The sequence below is a fragment of the Sphaeramia orbicularis genome, chromosome 1 (assembly GCF_902148855.1).
Source record: "Sphaeramia orbicularis chromosome 1, fSphaOr1.1, whole genome shotgun sequence".
Classification (NCBI taxonomy): Eukaryota; Metazoa; Chordata; class Actinopteri; order Kurtiformes; family Apogonidae; genus Sphaeramia; species Sphaeramia orbicularis.
In genome coordinates, this window is record NC_043957.1 from 48,216,390 (window position 1) to 48,237,942 (window position 21,553).

General features: G+C 38.6%; 2 protein-coding genes across 3 annotated transcripts; one reads left to right on the forward strand and one right to left on the reverse strand.

Moving 5' to 3' along the window:
* The first annotated feature begins 2,759 nt into the window (after positions 1 to 2,759).
* On the forward strand, positions 2,760 to 15,132 carry foxe1 (forkhead box E1). Of its 2 annotated transcripts, none has more exons than XR_003936782.1 (2): positions 2,760 to 4,510; positions 15,122 to 15,132. XR_003936782.1 is itself a non-coding variant. In XM_030148847.1 (2 exons), the coding sequence occupies exon 2, from the start codon at positions 3,097 to 3,099 to the stop codon at positions 4,198 to 4,200; it is 1,104 nt and encodes a 367-aa protein (XP_030004707.1). In that variant the 5' UTR covers positions 2,760 to 2,919; positions 3,009 to 3,096; the 3' UTR covers positions 4,201 to 4,752. The 2 variants fall into 2 exon arrangements, 1 of the variants encoding a protein (XP_030004707.1); XM_030148847.1 differs by lacking the exon at positions 15,122 to 15,132 and having other exon boundaries at positions 2,760 to 2,919; positions 3,009 to 4,752.
* Positions 6,161 to 20,843, reverse strand: spag5 (sperm associated antigen 5). Its single transcript, XM_030148830.1, has 25 exons — positions 20,756 to 20,843; positions 19,372 to 19,441; positions 19,160 to 19,285; positions 16,766 to 18,963; positions 16,446 to 16,638; positions 16,115 to 16,231; positions 15,813 to 15,905; positions 15,537 to 15,671; positions 15,086 to 15,205; positions 14,530 to 14,622; positions 14,228 to 14,362; positions 14,051 to 14,144; positions 13,786 to 13,933; positions 13,635 to 13,685; positions 12,230 to 12,404; positions 10,995 to 11,128; positions 10,713 to 10,881; positions 10,485 to 10,626; positions 9,378 to 9,618; positions 8,319 to 8,451; positions 8,116 to 8,196; positions 7,857 to 8,006; positions 6,662 to 6,736; positions 6,434 to 6,514; positions 6,161 to 6,344 (listed from the first exon to the last, which is right to left on the reverse strand). Exons 2-25 carry the CDS (start codon positions 19,408 to 19,410, stop codon positions 6,273 to 6,275), a joined length of 4,995 nt encoding a protein of 1,664 aa, XP_030004690.1. The 5' UTR covers positions 19,411 to 19,441; positions 20,756 to 20,843; the 3' UTR covers positions 6,161 to 6,272.
* Positions 20,844 to 21,553: the final 710 nt, after the last annotated feature.

Consider the following 21,553-nt stretch of genomic DNA (forward strand, 5'->3'; position numbering starts at 1 on the left):
CTTGTGATTCTGGGGGTTTATGCTCAGGAGAGATCTACATAATGTTACCAATTCATGTCAGAAAAGATATGTAGTGTCTTAAAACTTTAATAAAGATATGTGTAAAAAAAAATTAAATAAATAAACAACGGAAAAAAACAACAAAATCCATGAATATACAAGAGAACAGCTGTAGAATAGCTGTCCACTGTAGTGACCACAATGCATGAAAGGGTTAAAGTTGAACCTACTTAAACCAACTGATTAGTCAATCATTACTCAAATCATTTAAGTGCAATCACCTGCCTCAAATTTTTGGAGTAAACTCTACTTATCCGGGCTTACAGTGTATATGTACAGGGTGGGGAAGCAAAATTTACAATATTTTGAGGCAGGGATTGAAAGACAGTGTATGACCAATTAGTTTATTGAAAGTCATGAGAATTTATTTGCCACAAGAAAATTGACATAATAGAAAATGTTTTTATTCTATGTGTCCTCCTTCTTTCTCAATAACTGCCTTCACACGCTTCCTGAAACTTGCGCAAGTGTTCCTCAAATATTCGGGTGACAACTTCTCCCATTCTTCTTTAATAGTATCTTTAAGGAAGTTGACATTGCTGTGTGATGTTCTATTGGTAGCATGTTCTAAAACGCCCCAAACAGCATAATCCAGAGGGTTTAGATCTGGGCTAGAAGGCGGCCATAAACATGATTCCCAAAAATTGCTAAAGTTGGATTTGTTGCTGTTGTCAACAAGTGTTTTGGTGTTCTTGTGTAAGATTTTAACTACAAATCATATTTTACTGCATTTCTAACGGTCTTGTTGTCTACCTCAAGTTCAATAGCCATTTTTCTCATGGATTTGGTTGGATCCTTTAGGATTTTGGATTTGAGAGCTTTAATAAAAGCTTTGGTACATTTTTTGTTGCTTCCTCCACTTCCAGACTTTCTGGTAATAGTTTTGCTCATAGTCATTCTCTTCTTTCCATTATAAACAGTCTTTATGGACACTCCAACTATTTTTGAAAACTCCTTTGGTGTGACGAGTGCATTCAGCAAATCACACACTCTTTGACGTTTGCTTTCCTGATTACTCATATGGGCAAAAGTTTCTGAAAAGGTATGGATAATAGTGTTAGGTATGATTATGACATCAATATATGTTTGGTTTCAAAACAATTGACGTAGTGCCTGCTGAGAAAAACACAACTAAATGTTCATTGTAAATTTTGCTTCCCCACCCTGTATATATTATAAATATTCATGCAGCTGCTACAGTATGAAGATGCTCATGGGAACCGTCAGTAGCTCATCTGTCCCTTCAAACAGCCGTCATGTAACAGGGTGGTGCCGGTCGAATCCCAGCCCTCCCCGCAGGACGAAACCTTTCATCGGCCTGTTTGTCTGAACAAACCTGCGCTCTGGCTCTGACACATGCCCGCAGAGTGAACACAGTCTGGTGATGAGCGGTGGGAGTGTGCAGCCGCTCTGTTTGTTTAAGAGATTAAGGCGGTGAACCCCGGCCCTGTGCAGACCCCAGACCTCATACTGGTCTCCTTTACTGAAACTTAATAGTACTCAGAGTTTATCTTAAAAGTGCTCTTATCCCGCTGTCAACCCAAAAACAGGCATTCAAATCAGATCAGTGTGCTGCAAAGACAAGAAAAGTGAAATTTTTTTGCTTTTATACACTAAACAATTTTCTTGAGTGGAAGCTGCATAATGCAACAGTTTTTACAGAAACTTTTTTTAATTATATTTATTTATTTATTTATTTATTTATGGAATGTCCTTTGCAATGTACATTTTTTTCGTCAAACTGTCAAATTTTTGTCCCCTACAGAAGAAAATAATGCATTGCTGCATCTCAGGACGATATAAGATAAAATAAGATAAGATTTTATTTATCCTGCTGTGAGGAAATTTCACAGGTAACAGCAGCAACATACAACAAGCATATATCACACCGACTTTAAAACATGTCCAGCAGGTATTATCGCCAATTCCTTGAAGACAACTGCAAACAAAAACTAATTTCATTGAACAATTTCCACGTTGAGAGTTGGTTATTCCTGTCTCTCGGGTTGCATCCAGGGATTATGATGATGGCCTATATTTTGCATGCTGAAATCACAGGTCGGCCTTTGTCTGGAAAACATTTACATCTCTTAACACAGCTGGCTTGTCCAACCACTGGCACAAAACAAACAAGGAAGCTAGGTAGAAAAACAACTTGCAGGGTACGTTACCACTAAAGAGGTCTTTTAGTGTTAAACGTCAAAACAACATGGCCCATTTTCGACTTTTTTAAATAAACTGAGGTTGACTTTAGGGATGGATTTGAATATTGAGAGGAAATTATATTGGACAGTTCAATGAAACTAAAATAAACCCCTAGAAAGAGTAAAAAAAAAAAAAAAAAGGTGCAAGTAAATAAATGAAAGATAATAAAAGAATGAAAAACAAATTGCGAGCACTTTAAATCAGAAACAAAATACACATATTTATGTATTTTTTTCCTCTTGTGAGAAAAAGTTGACATTTTAATATTTTTATAATTTCAGGGTAATTCACAAGTACTACATCTACTTTTTTTTTTTTTAAATGCTACATTGCTTAAAAAAGACACAAAGTATGTAGACTTTGTTGGACATGAACAATGGACCCTTATAAGCTCAGGTATGTCAAGAGCATGTGATGCTTAGAGGAGGTGTGGCCCCTCTGCACAGGTAATACACACTTCAGGTAACGCTGAGTGACTCATTCTCACACATACCTTACACACCACGCATGGCACTCACACCTTAACTCTCCGACTTAACCTGACAACAAGCTGTGGGAATACGCAGGAGATTGCCGCATTTAAGCACAGTGAATCTCCTGAGGAAGCAGCAAAGAGGGGAAAAAAAAGTACGGCCGATTCTGGACTCAAAAATAGTGAGTTGAACAAAAGCAAATGTGAACTTTTGTGCAGGATAGTATGTTTGGCAGATCTCGTCAGTCAAGGATCTAACGTGTCTCCTCAGACTTTCATCAGTACTGTGGACATACTGTGCAAATCTCCCAGTAAGTGCACTTGAAGATCTGTTGCTGGAAACATTTTTTGAAGTATCAATGACAATGCCAGTGGTGAAAGTGGAGAAAGACTCTCCAGCAGACACAACTTTGTCTGCCTCCAACCCTCCACCGCAGACGGACGACCAGCCCAGAGGACGGAGGAGGAAAAGACCACTGCAACGAGGGAAGCCCCCTTACAGCTACATCGCACTCATCTCCATGGCCATAGCCAACTCCCCTGACCGCAAGCTCACGTTGGGGGGCATCTACAAATTCATCACAGAGCGCTTCCCCTTCTACAGAGACAATTCAAAGAAATGGCAGAACTCTATTCGCCATAACTTAACACTCAATGATTGTTTTATCAAGATCCCTCGAGAACCAGGACGACCCGGTAAGGGCAACTACTGGGCCTTGGACCCAAACGCAGAGGACATGTTTGAGAGCGGCAGCTTCCTGAGGCGCCGGAAGAGGTTTAAGCGCTGTGACTTGAGCACCTACACTTCATACGTCCACGAGACGCCAGTTTTCTCTCCAGTGCAGATTGCCAGGTCAGCAGCAGCGTACACCAACTCCATCTACCCAAACATGACAATGAGTCCATCCTACGGGCAGCAGCTGCCGTCAGCCTACTACCCCTCCTCATCGCCACCCGGCTTTGGTCCCGGACAGACCCGCATGTTCAGCATCAATAACCTCATAGGTCATCCAACTTCAGCCAGCATGCTGGGAGGTCAGGGACCAGAGGTGATGCAGCAGCCCAGTCGGAGCTTCAGTCCTGAGGGGCTTCCAAATGGACCCAGTCCCTGTAGTTTGGGGACAGCAGGTTTTCAGAGCCAGCCGTGTGGAGGGGCCGTGCCGTCCCGCTCCTCCACACATCCAGGGTTCAGCTACTCGGGGCCAAATGGCCACCCACACCACCATGCCCCTCAGAGCTCGTACGGACAGGGCCACACCCAGGGGTACGCAGCAGCTGGACGCCTCCATTCCTCCGTCCATGGGTCTATGGAAAACGTTGACCACTATGGCAGAGTCTCGCCAGTGCAGCTAGGATCTTTCTCTCAGTATAACAGCACTGCTGGTCCAATCGCCAACACCGGCGGTTACCTAAGACATCCCACGTACCCAGGGAATATGGACAGGTTTGTGCCTGCTATATAAGAATGTAGATTTAAGCATCTGAATGGTGTTATTACAGAACATCAGAGACTTGATGGCACCCAAGGAGCCGGACATTTCTGTGCACAAACATGATTTTATTTTATTCACCGTTGATGACATTTATTAGGACCAAAGTGAACTGACTGATAAAAACAGCTCTTCTGACACAACTGTGATGTAGTACCACATTAGTAATAGGCAATTTCCGTGCTGATGGTAATTTACTTCTAAGTATATGTTATAAATATCAGGACTTCCTGACAGCGTGAAATTCATGACTTCTCTTCTGGTTTTCAGCTTTTTTTTTTTTGTCACAACCTCAATGTGTTTGATAGTCATTAATGATGAATTTTTGAATGACAAACACTTAAATGTTAGTATAAATTATTGTGCTTTGTGGTCATAGGCTTTGCAATAAAAGGCTTAATTGTATGAAAAACGTACGCTTTAGGACATTTGCATGTATTTTGTTGCCAAATGAAACCGCATATTAGGCTGCCTCACTGAACTATTTAGCACTTGTTCTCTGCAAATAAAAAAAGAAATAAATTATTGATGCACTTATGTTATTATTATTTAAAGAACTGCTCCAGAGTGTCCTGCCAGAAATGAGGTATTTGTATTTATATGTTGAAAAACTGACAAGGAGGAACAGATCCAGACATGGACCTTTCGGGGAAAATACCCTCAAATATGTCTGTTTTTTTGTGCTTTCTACACGGTCTCAGCTCAGCTGGTTTGAAGTGTTGTCTGGAGCCACAGTATTATCAGCCACCGTGACCGGCCTCAATTATCATGTTCAGACATCAGCACTTACACAGACAGACACAGTTAATCTACCATATAGATCCACCAATCAAGAAAATGAATTCACTTGTAATTTGATATTTGGACTACAGAGTTAAGTAGAGAGTCCTTCATCTCAACAATAGAAGCTCGTCTTCACAGCGTTTGCACACTGGACAAGACGAGACTCGAAGGAATCGCTTCGTTACTGTGTAGACACTTGATTTTTCTATCAGAGAAGACGTTTTGTTGACAGTTATGACTTGACATGCTTTTCAGCTAATGATACTCTGCTGAATAGCTCCTAATTTTTCTTGAGTGCTGCTGAATCTGTAACTTTACTGTTATCCTCATGTAATCCACATAATCAGCGTGTGTCAGACGATGAAACATATTAAAAGGAAAAAAACAAAAAAACTTTATTTCTGTAAGACTTGCACTCAAAATACAACTCCCACAGATGATCTGCAACAGAGACCGTTCTGACCAAACACTAGCTCTATTTATAGGTGAATTATGTTTTAACTGGGATATAATAAATTGATTTCTGAATTCCGCAGATATGAGGGAAACTGTTTTTCCCCTCATATACGGCAAATTTAATTGTCCTGTAGCTCAAACTTAAAGTACTTTGTATGTTATTAGAGTATTCTAAAATGCATGTATACAGGCAACATTCAAATGTACTGAAATAAAAGTAAGAGCTTTTGCACACAACTTTTCCAAGTAGTTCATTTGCACTGTGCAAGCACTACTATGTCCACACTTCCAACTGCATTTTATGGTGAAACAGCAGAAAAAGTACTTGTAAAAACTTCTTTCCAGTTTTTGAGTTTATAAGCATTGCCATATTTTTTAAGTTACATTTTTCTCATATATTACGTTAAGTCCTAAAATTAAACAGGGTTCCTTTACCCCTTTTGAGGCAATACTTTATACACACTATTAATTGACCGAAAACTATAATTAAAGCAATATTTACTATGAAACCAACTTATAATCAATGATGAGAAATGAATCAATTCTCAACCCTCCAGAAAAAAACAAAACAAAACAAAACAAACACATCGCTTCTACTTCAGCCTGGTCTCCCCACTACACACACGTTAATCCTTTCTTATGTTGTAATTGAAACAGCACTGATATCCATTCCTATTAATAAACTCAAAGTGTAGAGAAGAGAACTAAGGAGAATTTTATTTATTCTTTAAAATAAGAACACTTGAAGGAAGTTCAAAACTGAAAACGCATAAATACAGCAAACACAGGTGACTATTATAAACATTTTAACCGATGTATTCAACAAGCTGTTGGAGTTGTTCACAATGTTTCACAACCTCCGGCAAAGACAGCAGAGTCTGCAGACAGAAAATAAAACAACATCAGACACAGAACTACACAAATGAGTGAAAGCACCGAAGCAGTTTTGATAAGCAGCATCTCTCACCTCTCTGACTTTATTGATCACCTTGCTTAACATGTGAAGCTCTTTCTCACTTTTCTGTTGGTTGGTCTGGTGGATGATTTGCTGCAGAAATGTGTAGACATCATGAAAACGGTGACACACACACACATGAGGGAATGGTTTACAGTAACTTGAGCACAATTTAATGTTATCCAAAAAAATGACATGTGTAGTCAAGTGAACAGGTGCTGAGTAGACATTAGTACTTACGTGTCTTTTTGCTCTTTCAAGGAGTTTAACTCTGGCCTGTTCCGCCTCCTGAAGGCTCATCTTCAGCCTCTCCACCTACAGATGAGATTAAAGATATACATGCTAAATCAGTGTTTTTCAACCCTGGGGACAGGACCCCATGTGGGGTCGCCTGGAATTCAAATGGGGTCTCCTGAAATTTCTAGTAATTGATAAAAATAAAAACTTACTAATAAAAAATATATGGTGAGTTGACAGAGACAATCCCAATACATAAAAGACAAACTGAAGCTGAAGCACTGTGTACTGTTTATCTGTCAAATATTCATTGTGGTCAGTTTCAGATGCTGCAGCTCTTTCACAATTCATAGTTTGAGTTATTGTTTGTTCAGTATTAATTGTTAGCCTTATAAATACAAGCTGGACTGATTGTACATATCCTGACCAAGGAAAATAAAATTCTCACTTTGTGCAGTAATCTACACCTGGCTTTTCTTCCTCCGTCCATAATAATATACATTATATAGGCTAAATGTCATCTAAAATTAACGTTTATTTGCAACATAGTATAGCAAACTATTACATGATCAAAAACAAAATTAATGTTAGCAAAAAAAAACAAAACAAAGTCTTCGTTTTTAATGTCTGGGGTCGCCAGAAATTTGTGATGTTAAAATGGGGTCACGAGTCAAAAAAGGTTGGGAACCACTGTGCGAAAAAATAAATAGTAAAAAGAAAACTAAAGAGGTCAAAGACCCTCCCCCCTTAGATCATGGGCATTACACTTATTACACAACACTGCAAGTACGCTCAAAGGAACATTCTCCCACTTCGCCACCAGTACTGTCATCACATTAAGTGCAAATTTTCTTACATTTTGAAATTAAAATATGGTCTCAGTCCTAGATAATCAGATCAGCACCAATATTAATCAGCAATTGATTGTATTCATAGACAGTGTCATGCAGTATGAGTTCTTTCACAATAATTGCATTCATTATGGAGATGTTTACAAAAAAATTCTCCAAATTGAATAAAAAGGTAATAAAAATAAATAAATAAATAAATAAATAAATAAAAATCTGAATTGGAAATATTGAGTCAGAGCATGTTGCAGATTTGAGTTGCAGGCACAGACAGACAGACATACACTCGCTGATGGATGACAGAATCTTTTTACCCTGGTGCAGTTTTTAATACCGTCACTGTAGCATACCTCCTTCAATAACTCGATTTTCTCTTCCATGAAATGTGCTGGCTTAGCCGACTGGCCGCCAGCTTTCTTCAGCTCCTCTCGCAGGAAATGTGACTCCACCTGCGACTGCTGGAGAGCACGACGGAGCTCCAGTGCCTCCTTACGCAATTCCTGTGGAAAATTTAACACAGAAAAGGTTACATTAAGCTTCAGCCTCTGCCGGCAGCCTCTACCACACAAGTGTAAAATATCTGCTGTGACTATTGATTTTATGCCTTACGTTATTGTCAGTCTTGTATTTATTTAGAATTTCCTGGATCTCACTCATTTCTGTCACCAACTTTGTCACAGTTTTTTCATCCTGTGGGGAGAAGAGTTTTGTTGTTACTTGTCTTAATTTGACATGATTGTAAACATTATTACTCATTATTGTTGTTGTCTTGAACTCATGACAAAACACTGGAGATTTTCAGTATTTTTCACCTGAGCTTTCTGTTGGAGTGCCAAGTTGCCCCTCTCGACCAGGCTGTTCAGACGGCTCAGCTGATGCTTGAGCTCAAACACCTCAGTCTGGTATCTGCCTTCTGCAGCCTGCTGCTCCCTCTGCAGGTTACAGCTGGAACAACACGGTCATCGACATATCTCAAGTTAACCCATAAAGACCCAAAGCTACTTCTGTCATTTCCCAAGTTACATTTCCCCTATATTCGACCTTTTTTAAGTGATTTCTCACCATTTATTTAAAATATTATCTTTTGTATTTTATCAATATAAATCAGGTATTTTCCTGTATTTAATTTACTGATCATGAAGATGTTCATAGAAGCTCACATTAAAGTTGAGGGTTATTATATCAGAAACAGAGAAATCTGAAAAAAAAAAAGTCACTTTTTCAGTAAAATCTATCATTAACTGAACATAAACCCAGTGTCTCCATCCACTGTCATTGATCCAACTCCATGGGTTTTACTGATGAATCAATGTTGTAGAAGATGACGGTGTTTCCACGAGTTCACAACGGAGAATCTGAACATCTGATGACCATGCAAAGATGACGAACAACATTTTACACCAATTATTTACATTTATTGATAGGATTAGTGAATCAACCGGTATTAAACATTTTGGATCACTGGACAGTTTTGGTCAGTGATGGATTTTTGAGTCTTTATGGGTTAAGCCTGTGTGAACAGTGGTCATGGTAGTAAATCAGTTGGTGTTGCATATTCTTGTTCAGATGTGGGTTTCCTTACAAATTATTCCATAAAATATCCATGTTCTTCTTGCTTTAAATTCTCAAACAGGAGTTTTATTTTTTGTATCAGTTTCATTTGACTTTTGAGTTTAAAATATTTGTATGAAAAATAAATAATAAGAACATAAAATATGCATATTTTACTTCTTTTAAAGACTAATGCCAATATGAATAATTTGAAGTAATTAATCTTGAAATCCACACTGATTTGTTGGATGAAGCTTGAAGTCTACCTAACATAACAGACCCATGACTTCACCAGAACATGCAGATTTTGTGGTACTTACATGGTGGTGTGCAGGTCTTCCAGTTGAGCATCTTCATGCTGCTGCGCTGACATCAGGGTGCTGGCGAGCTCCGTAACAGTGCTGCCGAGGTCGACCAGCAGCTCTGCCACACTGCTCTGCTCCTCTGGCTCAAACTCAGTTGCATTCAAAGTCTTTTTGGCAGCAATGGTTGCGACGCGGGTGAAGGCGCTCGTCTCACTGAACAAAGTTTCGCAGACGGGCTCAGGTGGATCTGATTGGACTGAAGAGACAATGAACTAAATCTTACCCTGAAGACTTCAGAGTTTTTTCTAATGCACATTTTAATTTGCAATGTCAGTTACAAATCGATGCAAAAATAGCAAATATTAATCCAGCAGAACTTAAAATTACGCAAAATAAAGGCACATTTTTTACTTAAACAGCAAAGGACTGACCATGTTTAGTATTCCTGAGGGATATATATATATATATATATATATGAGATAACTTTCTTAACTTAACTTAACTTCTTAACTTTACTTTCTTGTGATCTGGCGCTATATAAATAAAATTTGATTGATTGAGTGATTTAATTGGTTTTCCCCTGTAAGTCGCTTTGGAAAAAAGCGTCTGCCAAATGCGTAAACATAAACATAAACATATATATATATATATATATATATATATATATATACACCACCAGTAGATAATGTCAAAGAAAAGGAAGAGGAAATAATTTTAGAAATTGCCTCCCAAGAACAAATGAAACTGCTATTGATTAATTTGGGAAGATTTTGAGCTTCTTGAGAACAAAAATGTAACCCATCATTGGCTTAACAATCTCTAATACACCCTTAATAAAGGAGACTTATGTCATTGTATCATTAATCCGCAACCACTGATACCATATTAAATTTGCATTTCAGTGCTTATGGCAGTCTTTTTGGTGTAGTTTCAACTTCTAGCTCACTTACAAATCTCATTCCTGCTTTCAATCTGTCACTGATAAAGCATCCAGATGAAGCACCAGGATTCATTTAGATTGATGAACAGCAGGTTGTTCAGGTTCCACGTAAATCACTGTCTGTCTGATTGCCAGCTGCTATTTGTGTCTGAGGGTTTCGCATCTGCAGTGACCTACAATACCTGGTACAGACGCCTCAGTTTTTACATCTTCCTCCTTTTCTGCTGTTAATGCGACCATTACACTGTCGACAAAGGAGCTTGAAGGATGACGACGCTCTGTGTTGTGGACAAGTTGACCTGGATCCTTCGGTTTGTCCTGTTTCTAAAAAGTTAAACAGGGAATTCAGCTGAATGTAAATCCTTTTTGTCTCCGTGATTTGTTGAGGTTTTTCATTTCTTATGGGTTACCTTTTCATTTAGACGTGCATGTAGGTCATTAGTTAGTCCTCGCAGTGTGTGATGGAGTAAAGTAATTTCAGTGACCGCCTGAGCCATGTTCTCCCCGTGCTCAGACTCAGTTGCACTGACTTTGGACCTCATGATTTCCAGCTCCTCCTGCAAACTCTTGTTCTCAAGTCTGTAAGATAGTAGATAGAGATCATTTGTCATTGACTATGCTAAATACACAGAGCAAATGTTGCACATAAAAGGCTTACAACGTTCATGATGTGGCAGGAAATTCAGACTTACTGAAGTTGACTAAGTTCTCCTTTTAGGTCCTCACACTGGATGTTCCTTTCCCTCAGTCCCTGCAGATTGGCCCGGAGCACAGATTCACTTTCAGCCACCTGTTCCCTCGCCAACTCATTTTCCATCTGTAAGAACTGAAACAAAACAGATATCATAATATTACTCAACTTTTACTCTTACAGGGCTACCCAACTGCACATCTGTCTTAGTCTTCATTGTTTTAACACAGGGGTGTCACACATGCAGCCCAGTTCGAAGGTTCTAATCTGGCCTGCAAGATGAATTTGCAAAGTACAAAAATTACACTGAAGATATAAACAGTTGAGGGTGTCGAACTGATTTTAGTTCAGAGGCCACATATGGACCAAATGTGATCTCAAAGAAAATAATAGCGGCATTTTCTCTGTGGTTTAATGTGAAATAAATAATGTTACATTATACCTATAAATAATGACAACTCCAAATTTTCTCTTTGTTTTAGTGCAAAAAAACCATTAAATTTTGAAAATATTTACATTAACCAACTGTCCTTTAACAATAAAATCTGAATAACCTGAACAAATATGAACATGAAATGTCCAAAGAAGTGCAATTTTAACAATGTAATCAATGCCTGATATTAAATGTTTTGTGCCTTTGTAGATCTGATCCATAATGCACATATATAAATAAACTGAGGCATAACATTGTTAAAATTGCACTTATTTTTCTTAAGATATTTACATTTTTTCAGGTTATTCGCATTTTTTTTTGTTTGGATAGTTTGTAAATGTAAATATTTTTATAATTTAAGGATTTTTTTTGCACTAAAACAAAGAGACAAATTTGGAGTTGTCATTATTTATAGGCTATTATGCTATTATTTTACTGGTTCCACCCACTTGAGATCAAATTGGGCTGAATGTGGCCCCTAAAAGAAAATGAGTTTGACAGCCCTGTTTTAAGCCCATTGAGACAAACTGTGGATTCAACAGGAGCCATTACTCATCCCTGTATGGTGTCCACACAAAAACACATTATAATGTCAACATAAAGCTAAATCTTAATTGAGAATCAGGAAATTAACCATTTTTGAGTAAAAACATAAAAAGTTCTGCATTATTTGGAAGGGACCCCTCAAATCAACTTTTTAACTTTCATCAAGTGGGTTTTAATGGCATGCATAGAAAACCGTGTCCTGAAACACTGCAAGGAAAAAGTTCGAGGCGCTACTAGTTTACGAGACACACTCTAACCTCGTTCATCTCCCGTACGCCGCTAAGCTGTGTGCAAACTTCCTGGAGCTGCTGGATCTGAGTGGTCTGAGACTGAGACAGGGTCTGCAGTTGGTCCATCTGCTGTTCACTGTGAGCCAGAGCCTGACTCAGCTCACATACACGCTGCTGTGACTGGCTCAACGACGTCTCCAACCTGGACAGAGTCAGAGAAAACATGATTTAAAAAAGGTCTGCTGGAACTCATTCAAAGTTAAAGGATTTAAAGTCTCTTTTTTTAAATTAATTAGTATATTAATGTTTTAGTTACAGGGTTCCTACAGGTTCCTACAAGTTAAATGTAATACTTTTAAAGACTACATGGAAGAGAATTTAATGCATAATTTCACGGCCTGACAGAATTTTGGAAAACTCATATCAACCAGGTCAAGAATGATTTTTTTCTCCAACCAGGCATTATTAAATTTGCACTTCCCCATGCTTACCTTTAGCTTGCGAGCTGTCCCTTAAAGTTCCCAAAGACAGCTTTCTCGGGCAACGCGCACAACTAACGGCTGCACGTGTGCTGGGTTGAATGCTTTGTGATCATTTCTGCAAAGTTAACGATAATTGCTTCCTATATAATAAATATAAATTGTCGGGTTGGAATTGAGTAAACTAATGTTACTTTCTTTGCAGCTTGGACATTTCCCAGACACATTTAAACACAATACAGCCAACAAGTTTATGGCAACACAACTTAAAACCTACCATATCAAATTTAATACATTTTAAAGACTGCATAAGGCAGTGGTTCCCAACCTTTTTTTGCTTGTGACCCCATTTTAACATCACAAATTTCTGGTGACCCCAGACATTCAAAACGGAGACTTTTTTTTTTTTGCTAAAATTTGTTTTAATCATGTAATAGTTTGCTATACTATGTTGCAAATAAACGTTAATTTTAGATGACATTTAGTCTATATAATGTATATTATTATGGACGGAGGCAGAAAAACCAGGTTGAGATTACTGCACAAAGTGAGAATTTTATTTTCCAGTCAGTCCAGCTTGTATTTATAAGGCTGCAAATTAATACTGAACAAACAATAACTCAAACTATGAATTACAAAAGAGCTGCAGCATCTTAAACCGGCCACAATGAACATTTGAAAGATAAACAGTACCACAGTGCTTCATTTTCAGCTTCACAGTTTGTCATGTCTTCTATGTATTGTGATTGTCTCTCTCAACTCACCATACATTTTTTATCTGTAAGTTTTAGTTTCTTTTTTTTTTTTTTTTTAATCAATTACTAGAAATTTCAGGCGACTCCATTTGAATTCCAGGCGACCCCAAGGTTGAAAAACACTGGTATAAGGCATTAAGTGCAGATTTGTAAAGTCAAGTCTTTTTGAGACCCTGCGGGACCCCTGTAGTTACTTACTCATCTGCCCTGTCCTTGGCTTGCTGTATGTCCTTCCATGACTGCTGCAACCTGATGATGATAACATGTTTTAGTATATGCACACTTTATTTCATTTTGTATATGAGCAGATTGATTAATCAGCAATTCAGAGCTCATATAGGACTAATACTTTGTAGTCTCTGCAGCAAGGGCCTGTTCCAAGAATGTGTAGGAGGCCAAAGTGGATGAAACTGTGGCAGACAACTCTGTCACTTGTCTCTCCAGCTGAGCCCGCTCTTCTTCTCCTTCTGTTAGTTTCTGACGCAGCACACCCATCTCTAGATACAAATACAAAGAGCCAGGAATCAAAGAATAACCCAACTGATTAAAAAAAAGAAAATGGTATAACATAACATCAGCAAGTAAATATTTGATTTCCATTTTTTTTTTTTTACCCGAGGTCAGAATTGTCACTTGCAGATTTAAATCTCCAATCTGTTCTCTGGCTGCTTGAAGATCCAAGTTAGCCTGGTTAAACTCCTCTTCAATCTGTCAGACACAAGTTCATTAAAAAGTCATCTACCAACCTTCAGAAAAGGAAAAAATAAGTAATTAAATGGAACGAGTCTAACCTGCTGTCTCTCTTCAACAGCTTGATCTAGTGCTGCGATATGCTCGTCCCTCTCTCTAAGAGCAGCAGCTGCCTTCTCGTTCAGCGTCAGAAGAAGAGGAGCAGTTTTCTGTACAAGGCCTCTAACTGTGCAGAGCTGCCAAATAATATAGATATTACATGGTTATTATTTTGCTGCTAATACATTTTAACTGATTTCAAAGACCAAACTAGAAATTAAACAAATAAACTTAAAACTGAAAATTACTAGTTCAAATATTTTATTTAACTACTGTTTATTCATTTACAATACACTGAACATACGTCTGTCATTAATCTTGACTGTTCCTCTGTGGTTTTGGACAAAAGTTCCGAGGCGGAGTTCAGGGTTTCAGAATATGCCTTATTTAATGCAACCTGCAACAGAAACAGAAATCAGACACATTCTGAGGGTCGATAAAGCTGTTTTTGTGTAATGCAGCTGTACAGTAGTGGAAAAAAGTGTTTGGACACCCCATGCATGTGTGATATACTGCATTAAGAACCACTCTTAAGTCACTGAACTCTGCCAAGTTTTGATCCCTTCTAGACGTTCTCTGTTCTGTCGAGGTCAAAACTGGATGTTTCACCAAGACAATGAAACACATCCAGGGCATGACGTGTTGAAACTATCAAGAATTAAGTTTTGTTATTTTTCTTGTTAACAATAAACAAAAAATAATCGTTTCCATTTGTTTGTGTCTAATACAGCCTCACCTTTCAAAAACATAAAACAGATATGTCTGCAAATACTTCATGATAATATTTGAGATTGTGTAAAAGTTTAAGAGTGTCCAAAAACTTTTTTCCACCACTGTACGTTTCAGCCTCTACTCTTTACCTGTTCAGGGTAGGTCTGGTGTAGAGCAGATAATAGTTGTTGTTGTGAACCCACACTTCTCTCCAGCTCTGAGATTTCTGTGGCACAGTGGGTCCTCAGCTGGTCCATTGCACTGAAGGCCTGAACAGAGACGATAAAATGATTAGTGTGCATGAAGTTGCACCTTTCCAAGCAAGTAGTCTGAGCATAATTTGATCATTTCCATACAGGTCCAACAGAGCAAGAAAAGCACACAACAGTCATTTGTGATGTCTGCTCAAACATTTAAAATATTTTATATTCCCACTTTAACAGTAATCTATTTTCAAGATTGGAAATGCTTCTCATATTTTTGCTTTGAATCTTGCAGTGGAACTACTTAGAAAAGAATCAGAACAGATATAAAAACCAGGAATAAACGTTACATTTAACCATCAGTGACAACTATTTGCAGGTCAGTTTCTGTGCTTACGGCCTCCTTGGCTGTGAAAGCTTCCTCCATCTGAATCTGCATGTTGTCTCTCTGCTGAAGAGCATCTTTAACCTTCTGCACCATCCTCACATGAGTCTCCTTGGATTTTGCAAATAGTGACTTCATCTGCTGATACTAAACAAAACCAGGAAAAATACAGCCACGTATGTATAATAATATAAATACAACATGTGTGGTCTTTAACACTTATGCATGATATGACTTTTGCTTGATGAATTACGACGATATGATGAAAAGCAAGACATGTTCACGTACGTGAGAAACCAGGCTTTGATGGTCGTCTCTCACAGTGTCTTCTATTAGCTTCATTTTACAAAGAGCAGCATCTGTGTTACTGCTCAAAGAAGTCTGTTGAGACAGATACAGAAACAAAAAACATTAAATATCACTTCATCATTACAAAAACAAAGTCTGGTGCCTTATTTTACATACATTTAGCTTAAACCTGTTAAAATGTTGTAATGAAATCATGGTGTGAGATGTATCTACTGAAATTAGATTAAATTTTTAGCAATTCTTCCAGAGTGAAAGAGGTTATGCCTATTTTTTTCTCTTACCGTGGTAGTCTTCATATCCTGCATACAGTGAATGAGGTTTTGTAGAGAGCTTTCATCCATCTCTAAATCATCAATCCTGTTCAGTGCCTCCATGTAAAGATCTCTGTACATTGTGGTCTAAAACCAACACATAAAACATAGAGATTCTATTAAAGCAAAAGTTGTTAGATATATTAAAAAACAAATGAACGACAAGAAAAAAGGTTTCAGAAAGTTTAATATAATAGTTTTTAAGACCTGCAGCATGTTGCAGCATTTCATTATTTTAAAAAATCTAAATTCTACCCATATCAAATCAGCAAACCATGTAGATGTCTAAATGTGTCCTCACCTGACTGAGTTCAGTGTGTTCCGTCTGCACTAACTTTTCCCTGAGGTTTGAAGGTGCAGGACCTGCAGGGGTACATCCATGAGCTCTGGCTGCTGCCAGCTGCTGCACCAGAACTTCCACCATAATCATACTAGAGTGTAACCTCTGCTCCAGTTCTTGTCTAGGAAGACACTCTAGGCTGCCTGGAGGAACACTGAGATGGTATAAGATGGAAAAAAGGAAACATTCAGAGGAAGACAAATCCCAGGAACCTGTCTCAGTCTAGTTCACGACTAAGTGGCAAAAAGTTTAATTCAGTAAAAAATTCTGAGCTGACTTACTTCCACAGGAGAGGGTCAGTAAGAGTGCATTCATCTTCTACAGTGAAATCCCTCTTTCTCTCAAACTGGCCAGATGTATTGACACTGTGGTTGTCCTGTTTCAGCGGGGTTGTGCCCACACAGGCATTGTGGGATTCTGCTCTTGTTGATGGAACCATAGTGGCCACAGGAGGTGGAACAGGAGCAGAGACAGCAGTGGGGTCCATTTTTCCTGAGGCTAAAAGCAGAAACTCTGCCATTTGTCGAAGCTGTTGCTGCAAGGGACCACCAGGAATAAAAGGGGCATCCAGACTTGGCTTGTTGACCTCAGACTGAGGCACTGCACTAGATCTCACATCCAAATGATCAGTTGGTTTTGTAAGTGGGTCAGGCTGTGTGTGACCCACAGCTGTGGAGTTAAACAGAGGACAAGGCATGGAACTCTCCATGAATTCCGACAATAATCCAGTGGGGTCGACATTAACTGGAGCCACCATAGACTTATCCCCTTCAAGAGCAGAATCATCGATAAAAAACGGATCAAGAGCAGGAGCCCCATGAGCCTTTAGGAAAGCTAGAGAGGCTCTTCTGACAGCTGGACTGAGGAGGCCAAACTGCAAAGCTGATACTACTGAGGGACATTTTGAAAGTACATTTAAAACATCTGGGAGGGTTTCTGCTTGAGGTTTTTCTGCAGAGGTACAAAGACCTTGTCCATTACTAGATGAGCCAAGGGCACTGTCTTTTGCTTCAACAGATACACAAGGTCCGCCGCTGGGGTGGACATCTGTAGAACTTCTCTCTACATGCTGCTGCACTTCAACAGGTGTGGGCATCCCTGCTGAGAAAGACTGATGCAATGAAGGCAGGGTGGTGTCCTCAGGATGCATCAATTCTTTTCTTGGTGTATCTTGACAGTTAATAAATTCATTCTGCAGAGACTCTAAAGATGCAGTGACAGTGGGTGGGTCTTCATTTACCACAGCATCAGCAATTTCAACACTATTATGTTTTTCACACATATCTTGGGTGTGTTCTGGTGTCATGCCCTGTGATACAGCATTGCTATCCAAAGGGTCCACGGGTTGGTAGGCCTCTCTCTTGCCCTCAGGCAAAGGGGAAATCTCTGACAAGTTGTTCCCATTAGATTGTTCGGTCCCAACATAAGCAATGGTTGAAGTGCTGATTGCGACACCGATGTCTCTGTCAGTCTGACATTCATGTACAAAGCTATTCTGCTCTGTCTCATACATTACATCAAGGCTGCCTCTTGAAGTTGTCGAAGCACTAGCACAGTATGGGTGATCTGAATGATCATTACGGTTTTGTACATCTTGGTCACCAGCTAAAAAGCTTGGATTTACATCAGGGATGTCTGATTCATTGTAGGTTGCATTTTGGTCAGCTGGTAGAGGAACCGTCATGTCTGTGTGTTTGGTGGTGTCTAAAATTTCAATCTCACCTCCGGTACAGTTAAACAATTTGAAAGTGATATCACTCAATCCAGTAGGAGTCTTGTCCTGTGGAGTCTCAGACAAGGTAGTGAAGTTAGCAGTGACTGGAGAAACACTAATTTCTGTGATGCAGTAGGGATGGTCTGCATGTTCTTCTTGAGACAAGTGGCCTGGAACATCGGTTAAACTACTTAAATCTACACTCTGGTCTGGTTGATGTTCATCTTGCCCTGACTGAGGCAGAGGAACAGTCTCATCTTTGAGCCTTGACTCATCTGAAATCTCCACTTCTCCCCCATCACAGACAAAGGACTTCCATGTGACATTCTGTTCTGCCAAGGGGTCATCATGAGAGTCATTTTTAATAATATCCAAGTCCTCAGATGCCAATGCAGTGCTCGAATTTTCACAGTGACATGCTGCATCACTGTCTCCTGTTGAAGAATCTTCCATCCCAGCGTTGTAATAGGGATGTTCTATGTGGTCACTGCATGACGACACTATCATACTGTCAGAAATCACTGTGTCTCCTGCTCCACAAGTGATACTCGCAGGCTGATCCATGGGCAAAATCATACTCTCCTCTGCGCATACTGAAGAGCTGAAAATCTCAACTTCACCACCGGCACAGATGAAGGATTTCAATGTTAGATCACCAAGTCCATGACCTGCCTCTGTAACAGTTGTATGATTGGTGGGAGTTCTAAACAGTGGTTTTGATGGAGAATATATGTGTGATTCAGGGTCACAGAATGCACCACCATCCTGTTAATAGAACAGGTAGAGATTTAAAAAAAAAAAAAAGTCAGATGCAGAAGGAAAAAAAATGACCTAATTATTAACCAGTGCTTTCACTACCATTACAAGGCTAAGATGAACATACAGAAAATTTCACCCCATGGCAGATTTGTTTTACATTTCTTTGAGCCATTTCATTAAAAAAAACCCAATACAATCTCACCTTTGTTGTTTTCAAATCACTGTTAAAGAGTGACTTGGATTTGATGTTGGATAATGGAAATCCAAGATGAACTACTTCATTCTCCACACTTCTCAAAGGGGTGCGCTCTCCCAGTCTGCTAGAGAACTAATATCAACAGAGATTGAAGAAATTTGAGGTGTTTGCTCAGCTTTAAGTTCAGAACTGTGTACAACGAAAAACCGAACTCTTACCCCGTCATCCCCACTGGAGCTGGACCTCCTGGAGGACATCACTACTGAGTTCAGGGAAAACCCTGTGCACCTTCAAATGAAGACGAAAAGCACATCAAGTCATGTTGTACGATTAGACTGTCAGCCACTGAACCACGCTAAAAATAACTTTAAGTCAGTTTCTAATGTTAAAGTGGAGTAGTCATATTAACGTTTTTTTTGTTTGTTTTTTAATATAGTTTATTTATCATTTGCAAGTTTTACAAAAATGAAGATCTTCAACAAATAATAACAAACCGTGCAAGGTATGTAAAATTTCAGGTATTCAACATAAAACAGGAGAATCACATCACATAACTTGCCAGGGGGGTAGGGGTTTACAAAAAATGCAAAAATGTATACAGATGTTCATAGTTCTTGTTGCCTTTTGATTAAGAGAAAACTTAACTGAGTCAATGTACTGTTTGACCTCAATGTGAAAAGCAATAAAAGAAGTTTTTTGATGAGAGAACTTGCATTTGTGAATGTGGAATTTTGCCAAAAGAATGATAAGGTTAATAATGAATGTTTCATTAGAATTGGTCTTATTTCTGTTAAGATCAAAGAGGCCAAAAAGCACATCTATCCAAAGCAACTTGAAATCTTTTTCAATGTATCTAGCAACAAAATTACAAATATCAAACCAAAAGCTTTGGACATCCGGGCAGTGCCAAAATAAATGAGAAACTGTTTCAGTGTTCACAGAACAGAAATTGCATTTCACATCAATGTCTCTTTTGAATCTTTTAACAATATGATCACTAGACGGGTAAAACTTATGAATTATTTTAAACGAAATTTCTCTAACTTTGTTGATCAGCAGGTATCGGTTAAGTAAGAGCCAGACCTTTTGAAGGCATCAGTTTTAAACAGGGATCTAATCAGTTTGTTGTTCTTACCAACTGAGGTATCAGTAAGAGATAACAAGGTTAATTGTTTGGTATCCATTCTTTGTTGAGCTCTAAATAACATGCCAGAAGAGATTGCTCCAAAGACTTTTGCATAACCTCCAGGTGACTAGTCATATTAACGTTAACAAACCACCTAGCTTAGCAAATGACGTTACGTACGTTACTGACAGAGATTGACATTTCAGGCACTTTGGTAGAAATAAATTCACGACCGAGAATTTATACGTTTTCACCTTCTAAAATATAGCGCCATGAATTTCTTTAACGCAATATTTCGCCAGCAATGAAAATTAAAATAAAGGCTTAATGCTAACAATGTAAAAAGCGTTACTTCTCAGGATAACGTTACCGGAGTCGTTGGTTAGCGTCATATTGTTAGCGTCATATTGAACATACTTTTCATGAACTAAACTATTATTTATATCAGGCAGCAGAGTCGTATAAGCAGACCTTACCTTCCAAATGACAGGAAACTTGAACCAAATATGAAAACGTCAAGTGAATGCCATAAACAAATGTGATACTCGGAAGCTCAACCGCGTCTCATTCAAAACACAAATGTCAGCTCTGCTATTGGTCCATTTTTTTCTTCTTCGGTTACTCAGTGAACACACACTGCTGCCCCCTGCAGGAACCTAGGGTTACTACATCTTCAATGCAACCAACCCTGACAGTGCCTGTTTCTGAAAAGAAATCTACCACTAATATGCAGATTTGGGAACAATTAAACAGGGTTCCCACACATCCTGGAAAACCTGGAAAATGAATGACCAATTGTACAGTCATAGAAAACATACGGAAAATGAGAAAAAAGGTCAAATGTCTTGAAAATGGTTAAGTCAGTGGTTCCCAACCTTTTTTGACTCGTGACACCAGACATCCAGACATTCAAAACGGAGACTTTTTTTTTTTCTAAAATTAATTTGTTTTTGATCAGGTAATAGTTTGCTATACTATGTTACAAATAAATGTTAATTTTAGACAATATTTAGTTTGTATAATGTATATTATTATGGACAGAGGCAGAAAAGCCAGGTGTAGATTACCGCACAAAGTGAGAATTTTATTTTTCTTGGTGAGTATATGTACAGTCAGTCCAACTTGTATTTACAAGGCTGCAAATTGATACTGAACAAAAAAATAACTCAAACTATGAATTATGAAAGAGCTGCAGCATCTTAAACCAACCACAATAAACATTTGAAAGATAAACAGAACCACAGTGCTTCAGTTTCAGCTTCAGTTTGTCATGT

What these genes read in the sequence shown, in the direction of transcription:
- foxe1 (XM_030148847.1), top strand. Translation starts at nt 3,097, where the DNA reads ATGACAATGCCAGTGGTGAAAGTGGAGAAAGACTCTCCAGCAGACACA.
- spag5 (XM_030148830.1), bottom strand. Translation starts at nt 19,410, where the DNA reads ATGTCCTCCAGGAGGTCCAGCTCCAGTGGGGATGACGGG. An exon ending in CTTTCACAGCCAAGGAGGCC is followed by an intron (nt 15,206 to 15,536) that starts GTAAGCACAGAA and finishes GTCTCTGTTCAG; the next exon opens with GCCTTCAGTGCAATGGACCA. An exon ending in GGAGAACTTAGTCAACTTCA is followed by an intron (nt 10,882 to 10,994) that starts GTAAGTCTGAAT and finishes ACTATCTTACAG; the next exon opens with ACTTGAGAACAAGAGTTTGC.